Genomic DNA, 24,688 nt, shown 5'->3' with positions numbered 1-24,688 from the left:
CTCCTTTGTCAGCTAATTTTCGATTGAGACCAAAAGCCTATTGAATAAATAATGGAAACTGGCTCTTACATATTAAGTCGTAACATAAAACTGGCTAGTAAAAACTTTATTCGTTCCTGAAGTTTCAGTAGTATTTATTTTTTTATCATTTGTCTGAGATAGACTACTTCAGCTACTGAAGACAAGCTAAGTATAGTAAAATCTTTTGCCTATCTTTTATAATGCCTTTAACTGATCATGGCACAAGGAAATAATTTTCTATTGTTATAAATATTTATTCTAAAATTACAGAGATCTAGATTTTTAATAAAACTAATCTTGTACTTTTATGGCATCCAGTACGTCGCGAAAATTTAAATCGCATCGGTTAAAAATTTGTACAAAATTTCTTCTTGCCTTTCTGTGGTAGAAAAAAAATTAATTTGATTATAATTTCTTCGATTTACAAAATCGGATCAATTAAAACCCAAGATTCACTAACCTCCGATTTTCAATGGCGGTCCTTAAAATCTGCGCTTTTTGGGAGGCATTTTCAATTATCATCGGAGGTAATGAAGCTAATCTTGCGGCATTTAAGCCGTAACTCTCCTTCGATGTTCCAAAGCTTAATTTGTAGAGGAAACATATTTTTTCATGATCATCTAATGAAAACAAATGGCCTAGTGTTTAAAAAAATATCTATTGCAAATTGAGAATATATAAACAAATTGGGCATTTGTTCGCATTTGATCCGCGCATTTTAAAGTTTAGTTCTAGCCTAGATCGAGAAAGATATAAAATACAGTGCAGTCACATAATGATTTTTGGTTAATGACAAATTTGGGCATTTGATATCTATGAAACCGTTGTAAATGATACAAAAATCGATAGGAATCTTCAAGGAATCGTAATCGCATTGCCAATTTGGGCGTTGGGTCCTAATTGGAGCATTTCACATATTTGAAACCATTAGGACAAAAATATGAATATTACGCCAATCGATAGACTGCTAAGGTTCCCTTTTTTAGTTGTTGACAAGCTTGTGCAAATAATCAAACACATTCAATGTGAAAGCTAGATTGATTTATTTGTGTTTGAAACGCATTACCTCAGAATAGTGAATTATTTTATTTTGATAACCTTTTTATACGAAAGTTGTTTACCTTGGCTGTTCTCTGAAGAATGACACATATCAAACGACATGTGAGTATTTTGGGCAAGTGAATCGGATTGCATTCCCAATTCCGTGATTGGTATATAATGAGTTACGAAAAGTGTCAGACATTGTACCTAAAAAGTATGTAGAAACCTATCAATGAAATTGTCAATTAAGGATTTTAAAATGTCCCTGAAATATTAACAATATTTTTGTTTGTTCGTGTGTTTTTTTTATAAAATCCCACTTTGAAATATCTGCCCCGATTTAACCATGACATTAATTTTACCCGTAACATTAAAGGGATTATAAGCTTAGCAGGGAGTTTTTCGGTTTCCCCTTTCCAGAAAAACTTGTTGAGGTAAACGGTAATAGTTAGTGTAGGGAGCGGTTGGCTCGCGTGCCATGAAGAGCTTGCCACCACCCTCCTACGCAATTTAACCCGGCCAACCGAATTAAAAAAGTCAATAAAAGTCGCTAGATGACTTGGGCCTAGGTTGGTGCCTAGCTGATTATTATTATAAGGTCAAGCTCCTGTCAAAACTTACTAGTGGCGCGTTAGTTTAGACTGTAGACTAGATCCCAAATTCTCAATCTGCTACGAGGTTTATAGCATAAGACTATCAACCCCCCCCCCCCCCCCCCTAAGTTCGAATTGGGCATAAGAGCCCATGTATTCGGCCCTAGACGCGGGGGATATCAAAATTTGGATCTACGCGACCTGGCGGAGAAAAAGTGCAAATCCTCTCAATCCCCTTCAACCCTACCACCATATGTAACATAATTACTCATAAGTATGACAGAAAGAAATTTTTCTCAATGATACCTTGTTGCAAGGATATGACATAATTGACGTCACTTCCCAGTCGATGGCAGTTTTATCGTCATCAAAACTAGTTCTGGCGGGGAGGAAAGGAAGTTAAAACCAGTTTTACGCGACGTTAGTCCGTATTTTCTTTGGTGGCTGTGAAACAAGGTCTCATTTAAATTTTTAATACAGAGATGTTAAACAGAGGCACACTTATGAGTAATTATGTTACATATGCTACCACCTATACTACCTCTTGCCATATACGAAACATTGGGGGATTTGAGAATAAGTTTCGGTTTTTCACCACCAGGTAGATTCATATAACCAGTTTGACCAGTCATTTGGCTAATGTGAAAATCCCATTCGTTTCAAACTTAGGGGGGCCTTGATCTTATGTTTATAGAAATATATTTGGGAGATATACGATCGCGGCAATAATTTATACTACGTTGTAGACTGTCGCGCCTTTAGTGAGTATTTACGGTAGCTTTACATTCCCTTCTAGGGTTATAATCCCTTTAATAGATATTTCGTACCTCGTGAAGAAGATGATGTAAGGTTGAGTAGGCGATAGCCATTCCATCATGGGTACTTGTCCCACAGCCAAGTTCATCAAAAAGAACCAAAGATTTACTGGTAATATTGTTCAGAATATTCAATGATTCAATTGTTTCAACGTAAAAAGTGCTACGCTGCTCTTCAATTTCATCCTCGGAACCCATTCTAAAAAACGATTATATTGAAATATTTTAAATAAATCCAAACAACCACATTCAGTTGTCTTTAATGGTGGGGAAGGCAATGTTAATTTGTGAATGTAAATTGCAATGGTAATTTCAATCAAATATTAAACACGGTGTCAGGAAGGCGGTGAGACTGTCGGATCTGGGGGGCACAGAATATAAGGCGTAGACTTACCTGATATGAATAGAATCCATTGGAGTCAATTTGACGGACACGGCTGGAACGTAAGAGCCGACCTGCGATAATATCGCGATTAAAGCCACTTGAGAAATGAAGGAACTTTTACCACCCATATTGGGTCCAGTTATTATCAGACATTTGATATTGTTCTGAAATGGAACACCAAAAAGGACATATCAACTACGCGCATTGTGCAAAATGTTTCGAAAGAACGTCGAAATAGCTTACATCCAAGTGCAAATTGTTGGGAACAAAAAAGTCGTCATCCAAATATTTTTCTATGACTGGGTGTCTGCCACCAACAATATCAAATACAGTTTCGTCTTCCGAACAAACTATGTCGGGTTTACAGTAGTTAAGTTGTTTAGAGAAATCAGCGATGGATAACAGACAATCCAATTGGGCTAAACACTGAACTGCTTCTTTAAATGTAAAATAATTTGAACTGAAATTTCTGTAAATAATGAACGATCTGTTACGAGCTAACTTACGCTAATTTAAAGTAATGAAAATATAGACGACACCTACTGCATAAACTGTTTCCAATATTCTAGGCAAACAGACAGTTGTTGTTCTTCCAGCCAGATTAGTTTTTGAGAGTAATCATCCGCTTCGGGTGATCTGTACCTTGAGATAAACTTTGTCCTACACGTGGTAATATAAATTTAAAACCTTTATATTTTATATAAATCTAAATATCGTAGTACGTACATGTTAATTTTCCTCCATGATATCGGGATTATATTTTCCTTATTACAAGGGATTTCGATGAGAAACTGTTACAAATATACAGCTTGGTCATTTTGAAGCAAATTCAACAATGAAAAATTTAGATGTACCTGAAGATTATTCCAAGTTGAAAAAGAAAAATTGTCAATCCCCACAATTTTCCCGATTGATTCTTTGTGACTATTCAATTGTTGGAATACGTCGTCAATTTCCCCCTGAATTGTAGAAAATCCGCGAATATTTGATACGTCTTTAAACAATTTAGTTTTATCTTCCGACCTAATAATAAATTATAAGAAAATTAAAGATGGGAAAACCTTTAAGTTACTGTTTTATAGTTTGCTTACCTAGCTCCGGTTTCATTCAACATTTCAAAATAATGAGGAACTTTGGCCAAATTTCGTTGAACCTTTTCCAGTAAGGGCAATAGCAAATTGACTGGCGTTTGGTCTTCTAACAAATTGGTAATGACATTTTTCACGGAATTCAACGACTTCAGCAGAGAGTACAATTTGAAACAGCTGCACTGAAAATAAAGTCGACGTTCAACAGCTTTCTTAAACCTTTTCCAGAATTATTATTAACTTTATTGTGATACGTGGCAGCGAGACCATATTCCAAATCAGGTAGTCCTGCCATCACTGATTTCAAAGGACGCAAGTAATCCGTTAATTTCATAACTTCTCCAATCAAATCTTGTCTTTCCAGTATATATCTTCCGATAAAAAAAATATGTCATACGCAATTTTCCTAAGCCCGAGAACGCGGTTAAAAATCTATAGAGCGGTTTTGTGAGTCTTACTTGCAATTCTTTAATGGGTGCTTCACCCACTCCCGTAATAGTCTACTTCCGAATGACGTGTTTGTTTTATCAAACAAGCCAAACAAACTTTCGGACGAATTTCCATTTGATCGATTTACAAATATGTTGAGATTTCTTTGGGTCAAGTAACTTAGATGAGTATTATTTTTCCCAATTTCGTACAATTTCATCGAACTAAGAGGTATATAAAATTTAAAATTCTAAAAACGAGCGCTTCAACGATTTCTAGTAAATTTTAATATTAACTTTAAATCATTGACTACACGTTCGAGGCCAAAATCCTTTAAGAAATCCACCAAAGCCGAAAATGCGCACATAACAGGGATTGGGAGATTGACACTTTCGCTCGATGGTAAGCTGCTGGAAGTTGTCAAATTTTCAATCGCTTTCGAAAAGGAAAATTTGTCTTCGGGAAGTCGTTCAATTCGTACTATTTCAGAACAGGACCTAATTTTTAAGAAAAGAAAAATTGAATATCCTACAATGACACATTACTAGAGATCAGAGAGTTCTTGTACTTTGAGAAATGATGGATCAGATGATCAGTTTCTTGTTGAATATTTTCAGAAACAATTATTTCGATCGGTTGGAAATCTGTCAAACATTGTTGTAGATTTTCCCGATTGCGATTATCTTCGAAACAAGTATAAAAGCAATCTCCGGTCGTCGGTCTGACAGCCTGAAGAAAAATTGAAGCGCTATTCAGAAAACGTATACCAATCAACACAGCCTTAAAATAATTACGGTAATTCCGAACTCGGTGATTTTGGAATCACTGGCGGCACAATGCTCATACACGCATAAAAGGTAACCACAATAGTTGATACTTCCATTAACATTGTGATCTTCGGATAAATTACCCTCGATATCTACTTCTGAAATATAGATAATATTTTCAGCTCACGTTTTTTGATACGTGTAGAAGAAAAGTCAAAAGGTTGTTGATACCTTCCCCGATGAGAGTCGATTTGGTGTACAAAGCGGATAATTTCCTGTCGAAGAGTCTATTCTTGGACTCCTTCAACGATTTACCAGACGCCGTTTCAGTTTGTTTGACAATTCCGACTTTATATCCTTTGGAGACCAGTCTCCTGACGTGAATATTTAACCTATGACTGGGAACGCAGGCGGTTTTGAAGTTGTGATACGTGAAACACGATATGAATAATATTGGTGATGCGATCTAAAGGGTACAAATTTCGTTCTCAATTCAGATTTATCTGTAAAATTTCAAAGTAAATGGTTCGTTGCAAAATTTAAGTATACATTTTTGGTCATCCTAACCGTATTAAGTTGAAAATAATTATAACTAACCATTATTGACTTGATCCAACGTTCAAATTTGGATTCAACTGGAATCAAGAGATCAAGACCCATTTGAATCCCAAATGGTTGTCTTGATTTGATTTGGCATCCAAATTCGGACATTTTATCAAGTCATTTTCGTAAGGAATGTTATTACAAGTGAATAAATTCCAGCTCAAAATTAAGATACTTTTACAAATTTAAAGCATAACAACTGGCGGCTATTGAATGATTTCACACTGTGAATGTTTTTCAGTTTCATTACAATCAAAAAAAGTAATAAAACTAAAACGTGTTTGACTGTTCGAGATTATCTCCTCGGTCCGTTCGAGAACATTGGAACATGTTTCGAAGATTAGAGAGATTTGTTCTTTTATATTATGCTAGTTGAAAAGTAACAAGCAAAGAAATTGCTTGGAGCTGACCGAGCGTTCCGTTAATCTGCCGAAATCGGCAGTTAGGTTTAGATCGATCTCGAGAGCAAAAATACAACACGCAAGAATTGATCGGAGCAGGTCAGGTACAAATACGCAATTGGAACATGAAATGTTCATCGGGCTGATTTCTAGTGCTAGAAAGCACTCTAATGGAAAACGCAATCATTTGACGATCGCTGGAGGGTATAGCTTCTCCAGATCACCACCAGATTTACTACGCCCCTCGTTGGTACTTCCTCATGAGTCATAAAATTTCACCAGTAATCAGCGGCGGCGATCGCAAAACTTTCTTGTGGGGGCTCGGGTGAATTTTTTATATAAAATTTATTTACATGAAACTAAAATAATATTATTGTTTTATTTTATAGAACTATATTTTAAGTTTATTTCTTTTTCGGTACCCTTCTTTAGTAATACCAAAATAAGACATTTTAAAATAATAAAAACAATAATTTATCTTGGAGGATTTCCGCACAAATATCTTTCAGTGGGGGCTCTGCCTCCTGCTGTTTTTCTCTTTGGGGGCCCTCGCCCCAGAGCCCCCACGGGATCGCCGTCGCTGCCAGTAATGTCTTAATTACACGATCGAATAGACATAACATTCATACTTCGGCATCTTCCTCAAAGAGATAGTGCTTGTAGCCACATTCAATGAAAAGCAATACATTTGGATTCGTGTCTCTAAACGACAAGTATGTTTCTTGCAACTGAGTTAGCCTAAATAAAACGTCAAATATAATTAAAACTACTTTTATCGCATTGGCCGTAGATACCTTTTACCAAGAATTAATTAACGTTAACTGATAATATTTGAGCGTTAATTCATTCTTGTCTAGGGAATTATCACTTACTTGGAAGGAGATTGTTGACTGTTATTATCTTCAGTACAATTTAACATGGGAACATCACGCGTATATAATGGAGTTTCAATGCTTTGGCAAAAACCAGCATCTGTTCCGAAAAATAATACATTTTGCGCATTTGACGTGTGGAAACTTGAAGTGGTGGTTAAATTAGTGCAGTTATTCGCCGTATTCCGGGTGTCATCGATATCGAAATAGAATAATTTCAGCTTCTTCTTCGTGGATTCTGATATTTGTACTTCTTTAACTGTTTTAGCGTCACCGCTACAACCGACCTGAATTTGAAAAGATTTGAAATGATCACCAGGAGGCTATTCTGTAAAAATCAAAAATGACCAAAACATCATGATCCGTCAAAAATGACAATGCGCGTGTGCAGAAGAGGCTGCTATCGAAATATCAAACTATCGATAGTATTGGTGAAACTCAAAATCGTGGCGGTCTGTAATTCCGACGTAATGAAATACTTCGACACACCACGGATTATATCAATTTAAGGCTTAGGCACCTAAAATAAACAGGTATTTTACGTCCGCTTAAGCATTTAGTTTAAGATTTGACTAAAATACCGAATATAGCGTAACATACTGCCACCTAGGAGCAACATGGGTTAGAGTGTGCGATAACTGGTGGCTTTACCGGGGAGTCAGGGTCCGGCTCTTGTAACCCATAAGGGCGGTGGCGCACTGGGAGATGTTAGCTCTGATCAAATGGTCCTATCTCCACCTCCGACTTCGGTCAGGTTTGGGCTAAAAACTGGTCCTGTTTCCCGGCCTTTTGGAGCCCACCGGGATATCCGGTGCCAGCTGTCCCGGGTTATGTGGACCGCTGTGTGCCCGTCGTCCCCCTTTAGGAGCTCTCTCCAAAGGGTTTGACTCTTTACCTACGTAGGTAGGGTGTCGGCTGGAGTTGCTATAGCATCCACTCTTACTCCCACTTCTGTGTGCGAAGTGGGGATTGGTCCACCCGTTGCTGCACCTTCTGCTGGGTTGAGTGGCTTGCGTCTAAGGTGCGACCATCAGTAGTAGGGTACTACTACCCATGCTGGATTTGTCACCTGTCCGTGCTTGGGGACGCTGGCGTAGAACACTATGATGATAGGCCTCCGGTGGTATGGCCCCTGTTGCTAGGTACACCAGGCTATAAATTCTGACACACCTAGGACTCTAGGAGCAACAAACATAAGGAGAACGCAGCCAGCCTTTAAACACGCTAACGCAGTGTTGTGTACAAATTTCACTGGACGAGCCTTTACGCTGAACGTTTTACGGAAAGGGGTAAGACAATTTCCTAATTTTCCCCTTCTAACTAATGAAAAATGTACACAAGAAAATGCACGACTTTTGACGGGTTGCGTTCTCCTTGCGTTGGGTGCTGTGTTTGTTGCTCCTAGCTGCCACTACTTAAAATGGAACTTACACAATCGATATTTGAATATTTCGATATCCGCCCCTTCTGCACATTCGCATTGCCAATTTTGACGGATCGAGATTTTTTTTCATTTTTGATCTCGAACAGTACATGACTACTAAAAAACCAACGAATTGCCTCCGCCTATTACAAAATCTAAATTCAAATTAACAGACAAGAGTTTTCTGAACAACGATTTGAACAGGGCGGCACTACACACTGTGATCGACTCGGGAGAGATTGACTTCCAAGTGCGATACAAAAACGAGGCCCAATCTTCATGAAATGGCCTCGGCTGACCCAGACACAAAGTTTCGACGGCTACTAAAGTGGCGTGGGGAAAGCTATGGGTCAAACCCTGTTCAAACTGCTCTTAGATCGCTCTGATCAACATTTTATGTTTTATTTGCGTGCTGGGAACTGCTCCGATCGAGTTTCATGTGTTCCATTTCCTGCTCTCGGGTGTTCCGAGATCGCCCAAAACCGATCTGCCGATTTCGACAGATCAACGGATCGAGATCGGAGGCAAAATGGCAGACCAAGACGCGAAAATTTTAATTACTAGCAGACGAAAAACAACAAATCGCGGGAATATGTTCATGGAATGTTCCATTTTCGGTTTTACTCTAGTCGATTTGGGGCTAGATCTATGACGGGAGAGACAGATTCGGAGGGAATCTCGAGCAATCAAATGGAAAACACTAAAAGAAGAAAATGAGAGTGGAACCCAACTGGTACAACACTCTTTTTAAAGGGAGTATAGCCTCAGCAGGGAAGGTCTTGCTTCCGTCAATATTAGCGCGCGTGACAAGTTAGTATTGGAGGAAGCTAGACCGTCCCTGCCGAGGTTATACGTCCTTTAAGTTATTTGTTTGCCTAAAAGTCCCACATCAACCCGAGAGTTCACGAAAAATTTAAAGCAGACAGACAAACTTTTGCTGCAAAGTATGCAGCTAGGGTGGGGTTTAGAATCTGGGCAATCCCATATCCTTGGGTACATTAATGCATTTTTGATACAAAAAATAATAAATATTGTATAAAAAACAACCATTTCCTAGATAGAAAAAATGTATGAACTATAGGAACACACGGACCATTCATCGCCATCTTTATCTGATTCACCCAGTAATAGTGTGTTGTTGCTGGAGATTTCAAATTTGGGACGAAGAATGCGTTTAGATACTGGCTGGTAGATGGCGTAAGCTCTCCACTGAGTTCTATAAATCTACTCGATAAATATCACCCCTCTAAGCCTCTGACGCCGTAACAAACGCTCGGTTCGTTCGTTAAAGAACAAACAAATGTTGTTAACATGACGAAAAGAAAAAGAAAATTATAACTTACTGTAGATTCTGTAGGTCTGGCTTTTTCATTATTTGTTTTTCCAAAAAAATATTTCGATGATTTAGGCAAAGTTTGTTTTCTTTTCATGAATTAGCGAATTAGCTCTACAAAAGGCAAATAATCTGATTTAGTAATAAAATTGGAACACGATTGAATAAAAAAAACGGATATAAGTGATATTAAAATTGGATAATTTAATAAAGTGATTTTGCGGGAAACATAGCAATTTCATACGGTTAAAACTTAGCAGACCGAAATGCAGACTATTATCGCGTAGGGCTGCTACAATATTCCGCGAAAATAATTGACTAAATTATTTAGTTAAAAAATCCAAAAATTGGTTGCGTAATGATTTACTTTACGTCAAAATTGTAATACGTTCATATTTATTATCAGTTCTAGCCCAGTGAGAAGCTACCATAATTCTAAAGTACATGCTTTTCGAGTTCGAGCCACCCTGTTTGAAAACTGTTCAGTTCTCAGCCGCGTCTGCTTGACGTTCTGCCCAAGGGAAGTATGCTAAATTAAGTGCCTCTACTATCATAGGGCTGGTCAGTGTATTTCTATGACGCATTTGAAAGCTTCATATGGCCCAGTAACGAGACTGCGGGTGATAATAAACAAATCGTTTCACGCTTCCCCATTTAAACGCTTTAAATTGGAACCAATTTCTAAACCGTGCGCTTCGGATGTTCTTACGTCGTATTTGATCAAGAGAAACGGTCCTGATTGGACATCTTTTTTTGTTCGTTATGACTCTATTCTAAACGATCATTTCGGGTATTCTCATTTCAACTGGCAAGTATCCCTAAAGGGTGATTCCGGTTCTGAAAATAGTGATTTGCGAGTATTGAACTACCATGTATTAAGAACTGGTTGCTACCCGTATATAAAATACCATTGCACAAAAAGACCATTTATGAATTTAGAAATTGAAGACTTTTCGTTCAAAATAATCAAACTAATTAATCTTGGTAATTATTTTTTAATAATTAATGCAGTTATGACTGAAGTGTGATTCGCGGTAGACCTTCTAGAATTTTTCTGATTTTAGTGACACCAGAGGCATAGGCCAATAAAAGATGCCAGAAGTTCATAACATATATCTACTGGTGACACTTACGATGATATCAGTGCCATCAGAAGTTATATTTTATCATTAGCTTCTTATTCAGTTAATATTATTCGCTTAAAACATGTACATTCTCAGGCTGCCACTGATTTTTTCAAAATGCTTTTTGGAAGAAAACCTAATGCGCGGCGAAACAGTGGCGTAGACAAGGGGAGGGTTTCCATGTCAACCCCCTCCCCCCTTGGATGTAACTATGGGCCCAGTCTTGGAAATAAGGAATTTCTTAAAACTAGTCCTTAGGATTAGTGACCCCTATTGTCTACAAAAATAAACTGGTCCTTAGGACCAGTGACCCTTACCATGATTTCTTTTCTATTGGTCCCATTGTAAATTATTTTTTATGGAATGTGAAATGTGGATAGGTCTAGATTCTAGAAACCATATAAATGTTTATAATTCGAGAAGGCGCGAATCGTGAATCGCGCCGCGTGGTGTTTTACTTTATTATTCATTGTAACTTAATACCACTACTAAAGGTTGCTGTTAACTTCGTAAGCCCTTCATCTCTAGTATTGTGTTAGAAAGAAAAAAGTCGAAGTAGAAATTGGAAGAAAGCTTGAATTTTTAAACTGGTCCCGCCTCAATGCCCATAAAAAAGTGAATTATTAAACTGGTCCTACGGACCAGTGACCCCCAGTATCTTAATTAAAAAACTGGTCCAAGCAATTAATAAACTGGTTTTGGACCAGTGGACATGTGTTATTTCCAAGACTGACTATGGCTGTACTAAAATTTAAACCCCTTCTCGATCCCCCTTGGGTATAAACTAGTACATTGTAATTTTAACGATTTACTTAATATACCGTGATATATATTTTAAACTTCCGGTGATATCTATGACTTTACGTCGAGCTGTCACCCTCGCAGAATAGTCAAACATTTAGCGGAGACGAAATTAATTAAGCAAAATTATCAGAACGCTATTCGTAGCTTTTAGGCCTTGAAACGTCCGCCATGACATTAATTTCACGTCACAAATCACGAGGCAAAACACCACACGATATAATCACGTGACCGCCATGGGCTTCTTAATGTCATGGCTGACCTATATGCGTTACCATGACAACGAACACAAGCTACACCCACGAGCAAGCTACGAATATGTCCAATACTGGAGGGATTTACCTTTCAACTGTATTCAAATATCGCGCTTTAGGGGATCGCCAAAGAGTCGATTTTACTTGAAAAGCTTGCTACATCTACCTCTGAGAAACCCGTGTATTAAACTTTTTCCTAGGAATGGTATGCTTTCTCTCCGTACCGGTGGAAAGTTTTGGGAAGATGTAAGGGAAAACACTATTTTCCTCTACTGGGGAGGAGGCAGAAAACCTACACTATAAAAAGTAAACAAAATGACAGCCAGTTCGACGTTGTTAAAAAAGCAGAAACGTTTACCAATTTTAATAGTTTTAAATTAATTATATGCTTGTATTTGCTTTTATTGTTAAAGATAAGGGTTTTTAGAATTTGAAAACGTATTTTTTTCGAAGTTGATACGTAATCATCGTGTATTTTTTAGATCTTGGCTTATCATTTCGCTTTTTAAATTTTTGGGTTCAATTCAATTATTCATTCATAGTAATTTTTAAACAGCGTGTCGTGGGCTCAGTCAATTTGCGACTTATGCAAGTAAATTCCAAAACGTTTTTTTTTAACATTGGTACACCGCAAGCAATCGATTATTTCTTGTAAAATACTTCACTACCAAAAAAGAGTCAACACCTAAACTACACTGAATTCCGCGAGCGTAGTTTAGATCTATTCAATTGTTTCTACTGATTGAGGCTGTGGTGGAATAATGGGACAACTTTCCACCATGTCTTACTCGAATAAGCATTCCTAGTGGCGATTATGTATTCTTACCCTTTGGCTATGTAATGGTTTGTCTTAAGACTTTAAACAATAAAATATTTTTTTTCCGTAGGTATCCCTACGCTGGCATACGGTTTCGCAGCGAAGTTTTTAATAAAGCATATCGAAGAAGTTCAGACGAATGGCGGAACTGTTAAAATTTATTTTTTAATTCCCGAAGATAAATAGAAATATTTCAAAGAAATGTATTATTCGAAGTACCAACTTCCTGTAAATAAAATAAACCCTATATTATGATTATTGTTTTCCACAAAATAAAACCGACGTAGTTGTAATATTCTAATTTATGGCATAATTATTTAGAATTTGAAAATACTTTATAATACACTATATTATTTATTATAAGAGTGAACTATTCTGTTTTCATGATAACCAAAAGATATTCTCCACCCACACGGAGATAAAGCGTCAATCCAATCAGAAGAGGGGAAAGTTTACACGAGGAAAACCGGAGAGGCGTGGTCTCTCTACCGGGGATCACCAAAGAGAACACATTCATTTTTATGAAAAGTAGTATTTCTAAACTAGTACGTTAAATTAATATAGTTATAATATTCAACACAAATAATTACAGTTGTTTGATATTAATTATTATTTAGAATAACCATTTCTCGCGACCACAGTTAAGGAAAATATAAAAAATAAAATGTTGGAACTGTAATTTAAATTTAACTATATTAGCATAAATATACGTTTCACTTCTCTAGAATGTAAGAGTTAACCTTTTTTTAAATTGGTCAAACGTAACCTTATCATACATTTATATTGATTCACCTAATTGGAAATAGCCTGTACAAAAATTAACCTCATATGTGCCCCTGCTACAGACAGGATCAATAAAACACACTCTTATGATGAAAAACTAGCTTTTAAACGGACCAATAGTATCTCGGGGTGAGTCTCTTTCTAAGACATATTTCCATAAGTAACATAATAACCATAAGTATGGCACTAGACGATTTTGGTTATGGATAGTCTGTCTCTGAGTGATTGTGTAAACGGAAGTCTCATCCGAGCAATGTTCCTTGGGCAAATTACTTCTAGGCATGAGCACATACGGAGGGAGAGAGGTAACGGAGTAAATGCCTCCCTTTGCCGAGCTATGAATGCATTAATTAGACTACGTAAGATGTTTGCCCATTAGACTACGTATGTTTGCCCCATTAGACTACGTATGTTTCCCTCATTAAACTACGTATGATGTTTGCCCCCATTAGACTACGTATGATGTTTGCCCCCCATTAGACTACGTATGATGTTTGCCCCCATTGACTATGTATGATGTTTGCCCTCATCAGACTACCGGATGATGTTGGCCCCCATTGTTAGGTATGATTTTTGCCCCCATTATACCACGTATGATGTTTGCCCCCCTTAGACTACCTATGATGTTTGCCCCATTAGACTACGCAGGTCTCCCCCTAAACTACGTGTGTTTCCCCCATTAAACTACATATGATGTTTGCCCCCATCAGACTACGTATGTTTCCCCCATTAAACTACGTGTGTTTCCCCCATTAAACTACATATGATGTTTGCCCCCATTAGACTACATATGATGTTTGCCCCCATTAGACTACGTATGATGTTTTCCCCCATCAGATTACGTATGATGTTTGCCACCATCAGACTACGTATGATGTTTACCCCCATTGACTATGTATGATGTTTGCCCCCATTGTTAGGTATGATGTTTGCCCCACATTAGACTATTTATGATGTTTGCCCATATTAGACCACGTATGATGTTTACCCCCTTAGACTACGTATGAAGTTTACTCCATTAGACTTCATATGATTTTTGCCCCATTAGACTATTTATGATGTTTGCCCTCCATTAGACTATTTATGATGTTTTCCCCTCTTAGACTACGTATGATGTTTGCCCCCTTAGACTACTTATGAAGTTTACCCCATTAGACTACGTATGATTTTTGCCCCCATTAGACTACGTATGAAGTTTCCTTCCATTAGACTACGTATGATGTTTGCCCCCATTGACTTTGTATGATGTTTGCCCCCATTAAACTACCTATGATATTTACCATCATTAGAATATTTATGATGTTTGCCCGTATTAGACTACATATGATGTTTGCCCGTATTAGATCACGTATGATGATTGCCCCCTTAGACTACGTATGTTTGCCCCCATTAAACTACGTATGAAGTTTACCCCATTAGACTACGTATGGATTTCCCTCCATTAGACTACGTATGAAGTTTGCTTCAATTAGACTACGTATGATGTTAGCCAACATTAAACTACCTATGATGTTTGCCCCCCATTAGACTACGTATGATGTTTGCCCCCATTAGACTACGTAAGTATGGTGTTTACCTCCATTAGACTGCGTATGATGTTTGCCCCCATTGACTATGTATGATGTTGCCCCATCAGACTACGTTTGATGTTTGCAGCATCAGACTACGTATGATGTTTGCCCCCATTGACTATGTATGATGTTTGCCCTCATCAGACTACCGTATGATGTTTGCCCCCATTGTTAGGTATGATTTTTGCCCCCATTAAACTACATTTGATGTTTGCCCCTCATTAGACTACGTATGATATTTGTTCCCCATTAGACTTCGTATGATATTTGCCCCACATTAGACTACGTATGAAGTTTAGTACCCATTAGACTACGTATGATGTTTGCCCCTCATTAGACTTCGTATGAAGTCTGCCCCCATTAGACTATGTATGATGTTTTCCCCCCTTAGAGTACGTATGATGTTTGCCTCCCGGCAGGTACCCGTTCTGCCAGATTAGGGTGACGGCGATAAATACAAGCTCAAACTCGTTGAGGTCTCAAATTCTAAAATAACCATTTTCAGAAACGAACGGAATGTTTAGTATAGTCGATTTCACGTTCTTATTCAATAATTTATCTTTATTTTGCCAAATAAAGCGTTATTTTTAGTTTTGCCTACGTTGCAATTTACAATGAGCCTTGGCAGATCCATTATGTAGGCTGTCGGCGTGGGTTTCTCGTGCACCTTTACCTGAAATTTCCATAGACTAGTAGCAATAGACGCTTTAATGAAACCTATAGAGTAAATTCAGTTCGTAGCTTTGGCCATGGCCGCCATTTTGGGCGGAATTTTTTCTCTATGGGAAAAAGCATAGGGAACGTCGTGTCACGTGATGCTGAAATCACTGTATTCTTAAATTCGCAATAAGCCTGGTCATTTTCCGGAAAATTTTCCGACTTACAACGCAAGAAAATAGAAACTATCACTGTACTTTCTATTACGTTACTTATGGTAATACAGTATATAGAAACGTCAAGTCACTACAAGAACCTCCAACTAAATGGAAAATTTTCCTTCCTTCAATCCCCGGAAAAAGCAAACGGGGAAAAGTATTTAGAGAGAAGAGAATGTTTTCGTCCTTGCGCGGGATTAAATTAAAATCTCTTCGTGTTGTCATTTATATTCTTTAAAATTACGGATTAAAAAAAGGCAAACGAAAAGAAAAACAACAGAATAGAGAGCGCGCCCCACGGCCAGGATCTTGTATTGTCGATCCTGAGAGCGAAGGCCCGTTAGCACGACATTATACCATTACACACACACACACACACACACACACGTTTCTATTGCGTCATCAAGGATCAGCTGTTTTCCCGAAAACGCTGAGAGAGAGAGCGCGCGCGCGCGTGGATTCTAGCTTTCTCTCTCTCTCTCTCTCTCCTAGCAGCTAGCGGGTTTCGCGTCGCGAGAGGCTGGAATACACTGAGAATAAGAGGAAGGCTGTGATACCAAAACAGGTCCGCGATCGAAGAGTCGTCATTTGGAAGCAATGAAATCGCAAAAAAACTACCTTTCCCGCATCGAGAATCTCGTTGAATTGTCGAGACGGAGAATATGGCTAAATGTCGGGCCTGTGTGATAGAAACGCGCGAGTGATTCATTGTCGAACGAGTTGAACGGCTGAAGGTATCGCCCGTCGCGGGCCGAGCTGCTCCGGAAAAAAGGTCGCGAATCCGTACGAGTGCGCTGTTACTAAGGCTTATTGGAGTGGTTGCCAGTGGTCGATGTGCTAAAATAGAACCAAACCTTTTCTCGGTAGCGCGTCTAGCTCCGACCCATTTCCGATAGCTCCGCTCGCATTCACCCGAAGAAAATATTCACGTTTTTGTACGTTTAGGAAATTTTTGCTACGAAAAACTTTAAATCAGATATATTTTTATATATTTAAAGACTGAGTTGAAAAAATTGTTGGTGTCCAAGATGGGCAACCAAGATCGGCCGCAGAAGATTAAAGTGACCTTTTCGCGGGCTTACCGCCTAAAATACGCCGGTTGCGGGGTGTTGGACCGCTGCTTCACCCACCCCATGTTGCCGTGGGTAGTGGCCGAAATTAAGAGCAAAGGTCAAAAGGACGCCGACACGATATTGTTGGAAGTGACCCACACGTCGTTGAGAGCCATCGGCTGCTCGCGGTCGGGTTCCATCAGCGGTTTTGAAGAGCTGCTTTTCGAGCACCGTTTCAGTAGCATCTGCAAAGTGGCTCATTACTTGCACGACCGGGCCTGCTTCACCTACTTGACCAGAGAGTGCGCCGAGGCACCCTTCACCTGTCACGTCTTCCAAGCCACCGACGAAGCTACGGTAAGTATTCGACATCCTCGGGAAATCATAGAAAGGATCCTAGGAAGAACTTAACTCTAGCGTGTTACCAGTTTTTCATAGAAAGGGCAGTAGGAGTGACTTCACACTAGTGTGTTACCAGTTATTCGTAGAAAGGGCAGTAGGAGTGACTTAACACTAGCGTGTTACCAGTTATTCATAGAAAAGGTAGTAGGAGTGACTTAATACTAGCGTGTTACCAGTTATTCATGGAAAGGGCAGTAGGAGTGACTTAATACTATGGTCTTACTAGGGATTCATAGAAAGACATAAGCACTGAGCTAACATTACTGTCCTAGAAGTAATTCATAGAAAGGACACTAGAGCTATAGATGACTTAAGGAATTCATTAAAAAGGCACTAGGAGTTACCAAACGCTAGCGTCTTATCAATATTTCATAGAAATTACAGTAGGAGTTACCTAACGCTAACGTCTTATCAGTAATTCATAGAAATTACAGTAGGAGTTACCTAACGCTAACGTCTTATCAGTAATTCATAGAAATTACAGTAGGAGTTACCGAACGCTAACGTCTTATAACTCGGAGAACGACACTAACAGTGACCTTATAAGGAATTCATATGAAGGACACTAGAGTCTAAGAATTTATAGAAAAAACACTTTAAGGGACACGTATAAGCAATTAATAGAAATGACAATAGGGTTGACCTAAAACTACCGTATTTTTGGTTTTCAATTATAAAAAAGGTTTTGAAAATGCCGCCTTTTCGTAAGAAGAGACTAAGGTTAGAAATAAGCGTGACCTCCCCCTTCCTCTACAATTAAAGACAGACGTCACTCGGCAACTAAAACAACAATTTTATTGAAGGATGCCCCACTTATTGTGTAGGCCTACGTTCGGGCTGTTTATAAATATAGAGCAAATCCCCAATTCCCGCCAATTGGCGTATTAACGTTCATTGAGAGAGCTGCGTTTCTTCGAAAACCCTTTCGTGGCTGTTGAGTAATATCGAGGGTGTCGCGTAAAGTTCGTATAAAGGTTGCAACTCCGAGCACTGAGGATTGTGTCTAGTGCTGGTAACTATTTTAGAATATATGTAAGTTGCTTTTTGGGAATTACGAAACGAATTTACGCAGTTTAATGTTTTGCTCTCGGAAAAAGTTAAAAACCAACAAAATGTTTTAAATGTTTCTTTTGAAATTTAGTCATTGAAAAGTTAGTTTTTTTCTCTAAAAAAAACAAAGAATCGTGGTCAGAAATTCGTATTTTATAGTAAATTAATTAAAAAAAATTGGTTCAAAAGGCAATAACTTAAATAAATGAAGCGGAAATCTTAAAATGTATTAAATTATTTATTTTCCTGGTGTTACGACTTTTGCATCTAGACGCTAATACAGGTGTCATATCAGCGTCAAATCAACATTTTATGAAAATATTCTATTATTTTTAGCTAAATATTAAGTATAAACATAAGTCTATAATATTGTTCCATAAGTTTGTTACTTTGGGGAATATTTTACTTAGAGCTAGTAACGGAGTGACGTCATCACAAGAAGAAAATATCCCCCTAGCGAGGCGCTGTCAAAGGCTTCGTGTGACGCGTTAGCAAGCGGACGCAAAACAGCGATGAAGCCCCTAATGCAGTCTGTCTTGCGAATAGCTCCCAGTAAAACTTTTGCATGTGAAGAATAGGAAGTGTCACACTTATGTAACAATATTATACACTTATGGTATAAACAAATAAATTAAATTTATTCCCAGGTATTGGAGTTGTTCGCGACAATGCGAGATATGGCCAAAGGATCTGGAGGGACGTTCCTGGCCACCAGCGGAGCGTCGGCCTCGTCAGTCTCGTCTGTGCCTCTGGTGGCGCGCATGAGTGGCTCAGTTGATTCGTACTCCACGAATTCCCAACAGTACGAACTCCTCTACGTGGGCAAAATTAAAGTTAGTGTCGCAATGTCGACTAGCATATGGACGATGAGATAATCGAAGGGTAATTTCGATTGCAGGTAACGCACAAAAGAGCACCTCCGTCTTTCATCGACGAAGCGGTGGACCGCTTCAAGCAGCACGACCAAGAACTGCTTCGTCTGCAACAGCACCAAAAGCACACCCCGGTCGTCGTCCCTTCGACGTCTCCCAAAGCGACGACGCCGGAGCTGAGCGTGTCACCCGTCAACCAAGGCTCGTCTCCGACACACACCGTCCACGGAGGTCGGCAAAGGCACGGCAGCGGCACGAGCGTGTCCAGCCTACCTCACGGTGCCTTAGAGGAAATGGTCAATATCAAGGAAAACGAACTAGGACAGTACAATAACGCGTCGAGTGGCGCCAGGGCCGATAAGCTGCGGAACGGAAAGGTGAAAAGTCACGGGGACCTGCCCAGCTCGGATCTGCCCAATCTGGACGAGAATGGCTCGGATCAAGGCATCTGCAGCGCCGGATCGTCGGCCACGGACTTAACTGTCTCCGAACACGGTCAACAAATCGAGGTTCGATATAAAAACCAATATGTCCCAAAAGAGGTGCCTGCTATGTAGCCTTAGTACCAATTTTGCATTTTATTCCTTTATGGTGGTTTCCTTTACCGCTCTCTGATCTCTCCGATTCCAGTTACGTGAGTCTATTTAGCAATCTCGATCAGTTCTTGTTGAGATAAACCCGTGCTGCATTTATCTAGAACACTGGTCAAGACCACTTCGAGTTGTACTGACTTCGAAGACGTATTTCGGATCTTAATCTAATTGAAGCCATGGTAATGGCACCTAGGAGCAACAAACAACACCCCACACAAGGAGAACGCAACCCCTCAAAAGTCGTGGATTTTCATGTGTACATTTTTCATTGGCTAGACGCTTTAGCGCCTGCTGCCGTCGGAAGGGGAAAATTCGGAAATTGTCTTCTCCCCCCGCCCGTAAAACGTTCAGCGTAAAGGCTCGTGACGCTCGTCGAATGAAATTTGTACACAACCTTTCGTTAGCGTGTTTAAAGGCTAGCTGCGTTCTCCTTGTGTTTGTTGCTCCTAGATGGCACTAAGAACTTCTGTTTGCGGGGGGGGGCGAAGGTAACTTTCGTCAAAGGTGGGGCGGTGGGTGGTTCAAATCTCAAGTGGGAGGGGTGCTGGCGAAGCCCTCTTGATTTCGCCAACTCGGGAAAAAGATGAGGGGTGGCTGATCCCCCCCCCCCATGGCTTCGCCCCTGCCCATAGCGGAGGAGCCATCGCGAAATCAGTTTCTAGAAATTTACCTCAGATCTAAACTCAAGCAAGTCGAGATGCTTGGTTTTTGAAAGAAATTATTAACTTATTTCTAAGGTCGGGTGGCGGAGTGGTTAACACTTTCGCCTCGCAGCAAGAGGAGCCGAGTTCAATCCCAGCTTGTGACACTGGGTGAAAACTAGGAACCACTCCTGTGTAGAGTTTAAAAGTTATCTCCCCACTTGTTAAGGTTAACGGTAATAGATAGTGTAGGGAGCTGTTGGCTCGCGTGGCATGAAGAGCTTGCCACCACGCTCCTACGCAATTGAACCCGGCCAACCGAATTAAAAAGTCAATAAAAATCGCTAGATGTCTTGGCCTAGGGTGATGCCTTGGGTATTAGCCTAGCTGATTATTGATAATTATTCTAGATATAATACTTATTTTAGACTTGCTTGATTTTTGGTAGAAGATCGAGTTCTCACTTCCAGGGTCCCAGCTACTCTCGGAACGATCTCAGAGCGGACAAAAGGAAAACGCCATAAGTCCATAATTCTGAATAAATTCTTGTTTTGTTTCCATCGCAAAGGTATCTGGTCAAGAAGGATTTTCCGCATCAGCGCTAGCGACAAACGTGATACTTCCGGAAATCAGCGTTCCATCAACGAATTCCTCTTTGGAAAACATAACTGGTTCCGGCATTCATTCTTTAGTGACGCATACTCAAAGTATGGACGTGCACGCGCGGAACTCTTTAATAAGAGACTTGAAAAAGTGCGCCAGTCAGGAGGAGCCGGTCGTCGTCGTCGTCGCCAGAACTTCGCAGCCCACTTCGCAGCCTACTTCGCCGACCATCTCTCCCAACAGCGCTCAACGGTTGACGGTGCCCGGTTCCGATTTGAGCTCCAGCGATTCCGGATTCGTGACCCATTCGCAGAGTTTGGACATATCCGGTCGAGAATCCTTATTGCGTGATTTGAGGGCTTCTTCGATTACTCCGAACAACGCGGCCAATTCGCCCGTTCCTGCGCACGCCTTCTCGGCCGACAAACTGACCGCGTTAAACCAGAGGGTTCGATCCGTCAGCGGCGACATCCCGAGCAGGACTTCGAAGCAAGTTTCATTGCCACCTTACAGGTATTTGCACCTCTCTGTAAAATGTCCTTTCGTCAGCGAGCGTAACCGCGATCACGTTTCAGGACGAGGGTCAGCAGCGGAGGTCAAATGGACTTGAAACGCAAAAGCGGGTCCGATTCGAGCGGGACGGAGGGCCATTCTAGTCACCAGCAACTGAGCCGAGCGATGCTGCTGCTCATCGGGAAATTGGACTTGTGTCTTATCGGAACGGACATGAAACAAGTTATGCTAAGGAAAACCTTCAGCGACATATCGCACTGCTGCAAAGTAAGTAACACACCTCATTCCGGAGAGTGTCAAAGGTGGGGTGGTGGAGTGGTTAGCACTTTCGTCTCGCCGCGAGAGGAGCCGGGTTCGATCCCAGCTAGTACTGTGTCACTGGAAAAAAACTTGATTGGTTAAAGAGGTTTTTCCACTGATTTCTTCGTTTTCCCCTTTCCACCAAAACTTGCAGAGGTTAACGGTAATAGTAAGTGTAGCATGAAGGGCTTGCCACCACCCTCCTACCTGGCCGCGTTAATTAATTACATCAAAAGTCGCTAGATGACTTGGGCCTAAGGTGGTGCCTTGGCTATTAGCCTGGCTGATTATTATTATAATTTATAGTGGTCATCGCCAAATGGTTCTACTTGCAAAGAGTACGAAATTTTTGTGTCCGCTTGGTGTCCAACTTCAATTCGGTCTCTTATAGCTTGGCAGCGTTAGTAAACTATGTGCTACGTAATCGGTCTACGTAGTTACTAAATTCTAGATATATTTTAATTAACATTAACTGATATATCTTTGGTACATTACGCGCCACATGGTTTCTTAATAACGCTACAGAACCGATTAGAACTTGACCGCTGACCAATTTGACTTTACGAAATATTATTTTGGCGAATGAAAAAACTAGAGGTGGGCGAGTTCTCGAAAATCGCGTGTACCAGAGTCCTTCGCCAAGGCTTAGAAATTACTTGAACTGGACTCGAGTTAAAGGATGAAGGTTTCCCAATTGAATATTTTCAAACAATTTTAATTACCAACTTTAAAATAATTTTAATATAAATTTTAATTTTTAATATACATATCATTTAGTAATTAGTTTAAAAATTATACTGTGTTTCTTAATTTAAACGGCTTGGGGATAAATTTAGGACTCGAACAGGACTCGCCACCATTTTTCAAGACTCGCACACCGGTAGAAATTAAGACGCCATGCTATGGTAAATAAGCCCGCTAGACCTCATAATATAGAGTAATATCGACGTGACGTATATAGACGTCACCCACGCTTTTTCCTATGGACAAAAAACTGCCATAGCTTCAGAGCGATACTACTCTATAGAGGTAAAATGTAATTTCGAAATCGGTAAATTTTCGGTCCCCTTTTGGATGACGCTTGTCAATTATAGCAACCTAACTCTATCGTAAAAATAATCGACAGTTAATATTTGTTGAAGTTTGGGAACCGAATACACGAAATCGATTTTATAAACACTTCAAAGTTCGAAGTGTCTGCTTATGGCGATTCTGATACAAACATACACTCCACTGTTTTCGTCAGATCAAAATTGTTCCGATAAAACTGTAATGTTTCGTCGTAGTTTTTCCCTCTCTTCCTGTTGGGGAGTAGTATTTGTTTTCAGGTGTAGGATTATTATTCTAGGAAACGTGACAGCGCATATATACGGCACTTGGACGCTTTTTGGCGTCGCTGGGAGTCGCTCGTATCGACGGGGGAGCAGATGGAAGCTTGTGCTTTACCAGTACTCGGACTCCAACCGATGAATAGAAAAAACGCCATACCGCTTTATACGTTAATTTTAATCTGACACGGTTTATAAAATATTTCGTTCTTTTTGCTCGTAAAACAGACGCGTTAGGAAGACAGTTTCATCATTATGATTCGATTAAGGTAGGGTGAAGAAAGTACTAAATAGTTCGGAATACTCTCTTCCGCTACTGGCGTGACGTAATTCACGTTTATTTCGATATAAGTAACGGCGCCAAGTGGTACGCTTCCCAATCTCGAGATTTTGCGTGTACGCTTCGCGAATGCCGCAGTTATATTTCTCAATTGTATTTTATTCGCGGTTGGAAAGAGTATCCAGGCGAAAATTTATAGTTCATTCTTAAAAGGGAATATAAAGTCACGAGGAATTTAGGGGAATTAATTTCCTCCTCCCGTAAATGTAGTACTAGAACTATAAATGCAAATTTTTGTAAAAACATACCGTAGTGTCCTGGCGAAAATCTTTCTTTCGATGTTTTCATAAGTGTTTAATTGATTTAATTAATGATTTAAATAAAGTTAATTCGTCAATTTAAATCACTAGTTGCCGAGATAAGTCTACAGCTAGTTTCTCCTCGTCGCGTATTCCACTTCAAGTGTCAGCGTTCCACACCAAAATACAAAAAGTGTATTTCATGACGAATTTTTATTATCAGGACTTGAACTAGATGAGTTTCACGCATCCAGTGTTCGCGTGAAGAGAATGCGACGCTTACTGTCAGGTCTGACAAAATCCCAACCTGCGAACTGTCAAAGAATTTATTTTTTGTCTAGAAATTTTCGCCGTGTTCCCATTTTGCATCTTAAGGAAGTAGATACCTGACAGTCTGTGCCAAGTTTCGTAAGGAATAACCCCTTTTCCCGAAGTCTCTTTAATTTGTTCCGCACTCCTGGTACAAGGAACGATGGGTATAGAGTTATCAGAGCAGATATTGCCACATATTGAACTACCAACGAAGTAGCGGTATCGAATAATTGGGGGGGGGGGGGGGAAACTTCCGATCAGTTCACGGTTAACGTTATCTGAGAGCATTTTCGTATAAGAACGCGGGTTTGGAAGACACACACTCTCTCTCAATGTTATCAGCGACGGCGAGAGTGGCTCTGGCAAAGTGCCCTGGTTTTCTTTCAGCTTTAAGAGATAAAATTAACCCAAAGAATGTTTTTATCTTTATTTTCTTTTAAAGTTCTA

At 39.7% G+C, this 24,688-nt stretch overlaps 3 protein-coding genes across 4 annotated transcripts in view; 2 read left to right on the top strand and 1 right to left on the bottom strand.

Annotated features, from left to right (window-relative positions):
- Window positions 1-312: 312 nt before the first annotated feature.
- On the bottom strand, window positions 313-24,406 carry LOC149947760 (DNA mismatch repair protein Msh3-like). The gene is made up of 21 exons (XM_090170959.1): window positions 24,316-24,406; window positions 23,939-24,243; window positions 9,782-9,885; window positions 7,016-7,302; window positions 6,773-6,881; window positions 5,371-5,605; window positions 5,167-5,297; window positions 4,941-5,101; window positions 4,669-4,869; window positions 4,402-4,596; window positions 4,185-4,314; window positions 3,947-4,125; window positions 3,710-3,878; window positions 3,582-3,646; window positions 3,399-3,515; window positions 3,099-3,324; window positions 2,865-3,019; window positions 2,483-2,669; window positions 1,143-1,269; window positions 482-641; window positions 313-400 (listed from the first exon to the last, which is right to left on the bottom strand). The coding sequence occupies exons 3-21, from the start codon at window positions 9,866-9,868 to the stop codon at window positions 313-315; spliced, it is 3,009 nt and encodes a 1,002-aa protein (XP_090027085.1). The 5' UTR covers window positions 9,869-9,885; window positions 23,939-24,243; window positions 24,316-24,406.
- On the top strand, window positions 10,236-13,040 carry LOC149947761 (uncharacterized protein C15orf61). Its single transcript, XM_090171396.1, has 2 exons — window positions 10,236-10,755; window positions 12,838-13,040. The coding sequence occupies exons 1-2, from the start codon at window positions 10,347-10,349 to the stop codon at window positions 12,951-12,953; spliced, it is 525 nt and encodes a 174-aa protein (XP_090027522.1). The 5' UTR covers window positions 10,236-10,346; the 3' UTR covers window positions 12,954-13,040.
- plx (PTB_TBC1D1_like and TBC domain-containing protein plx) overlaps window positions 16,447-24,688 on the top strand; it is a 45,866-nt gene continuing 37,624 nt past the window's right edge. Inside the window, exons 1-5 of one of the 2 annotated variants that reach the window (XM_090171394.1) lie at window positions 16,447-17,405; window positions 19,148-19,333; window positions 19,399-19,881; window positions 21,175-21,722; window positions 21,785-21,989. In XM_090171394.1, the coding sequence (XP_090027520.1) occupies window positions 17,025-17,405; window positions 19,148-19,333; window positions 19,399-19,881; window positions 21,175-21,722; window positions 21,785-21,989 (1,803 nt within the window). In that variant the 5' untranslated portion in view covers window positions 16,447-17,024. The remainder of the gene's footprint in view (window positions 17,406-19,147; window positions 19,334-19,398; window positions 19,882-21,174; window positions 21,723-21,784; window positions 21,990-24,688) is intronic. The other variant, XM_090171395.1, reaches the window with a different exon arrangement.

The sequence above is a fragment of the Leiobunum rupestre genome, chromosome 4, assembly GCF_980474605.1.
Source record: "Leiobunum rupestre chromosome 4, qqLeiRupe1.1.hap1, whole genome shotgun sequence".
Taxonomy (NCBI): Eukaryota; Metazoa; Arthropoda; class Arachnida; order Opiliones; family Sclerosomatidae; genus Leiobunum; species Leiobunum rupestre.
The sequence above is the reverse complement of the archived record's forward strand: the minus strand, read 5'-3'. Positions and strand labels throughout refer to the sequence as shown.

What these genes read in the sequence shown, in the direction of transcription:
- LOC149947760 (XM_090170959.1), bottom strand. Translation starts at nt 9,868, where the DNA reads ATGAAAAGAAAACAAACTTTGCCTAAATCATCGAAATATTTTTTTGGA. An exon ending in TCTTTGAGGAAGATGCCGAA is followed by an intron (nt 5,606 to 6,772) that starts GTATGAATGTTA and finishes TGTACCCTTTAG; the next exon opens with ATCGCATCACCAATATTATT. An exon ending in ATGGATTCTATTCATATCAG is followed by an intron (nt 2,670 to 2,864) that starts GTAAGTCTACGC and finishes ATCGTTTTTTAG; the next exon opens with AATGGGTTCCGAGGATGAAA.
- LOC149947761 (XM_090171396.1), top strand. Translation starts at nt 10,347, where the DNA reads ATGACGCATTTGAAAGCTTCATATGGCCCAGTAACGAGACTGCGGGTG. An exon ending in AATCAAACTAATTAATCTTG is followed by an intron (nt 10,756 to 12,837) that starts GTAATTATTTTT and finishes TTTTTTCCGTAG; the next exon opens with GTATCCCTACGCTGGCATAC.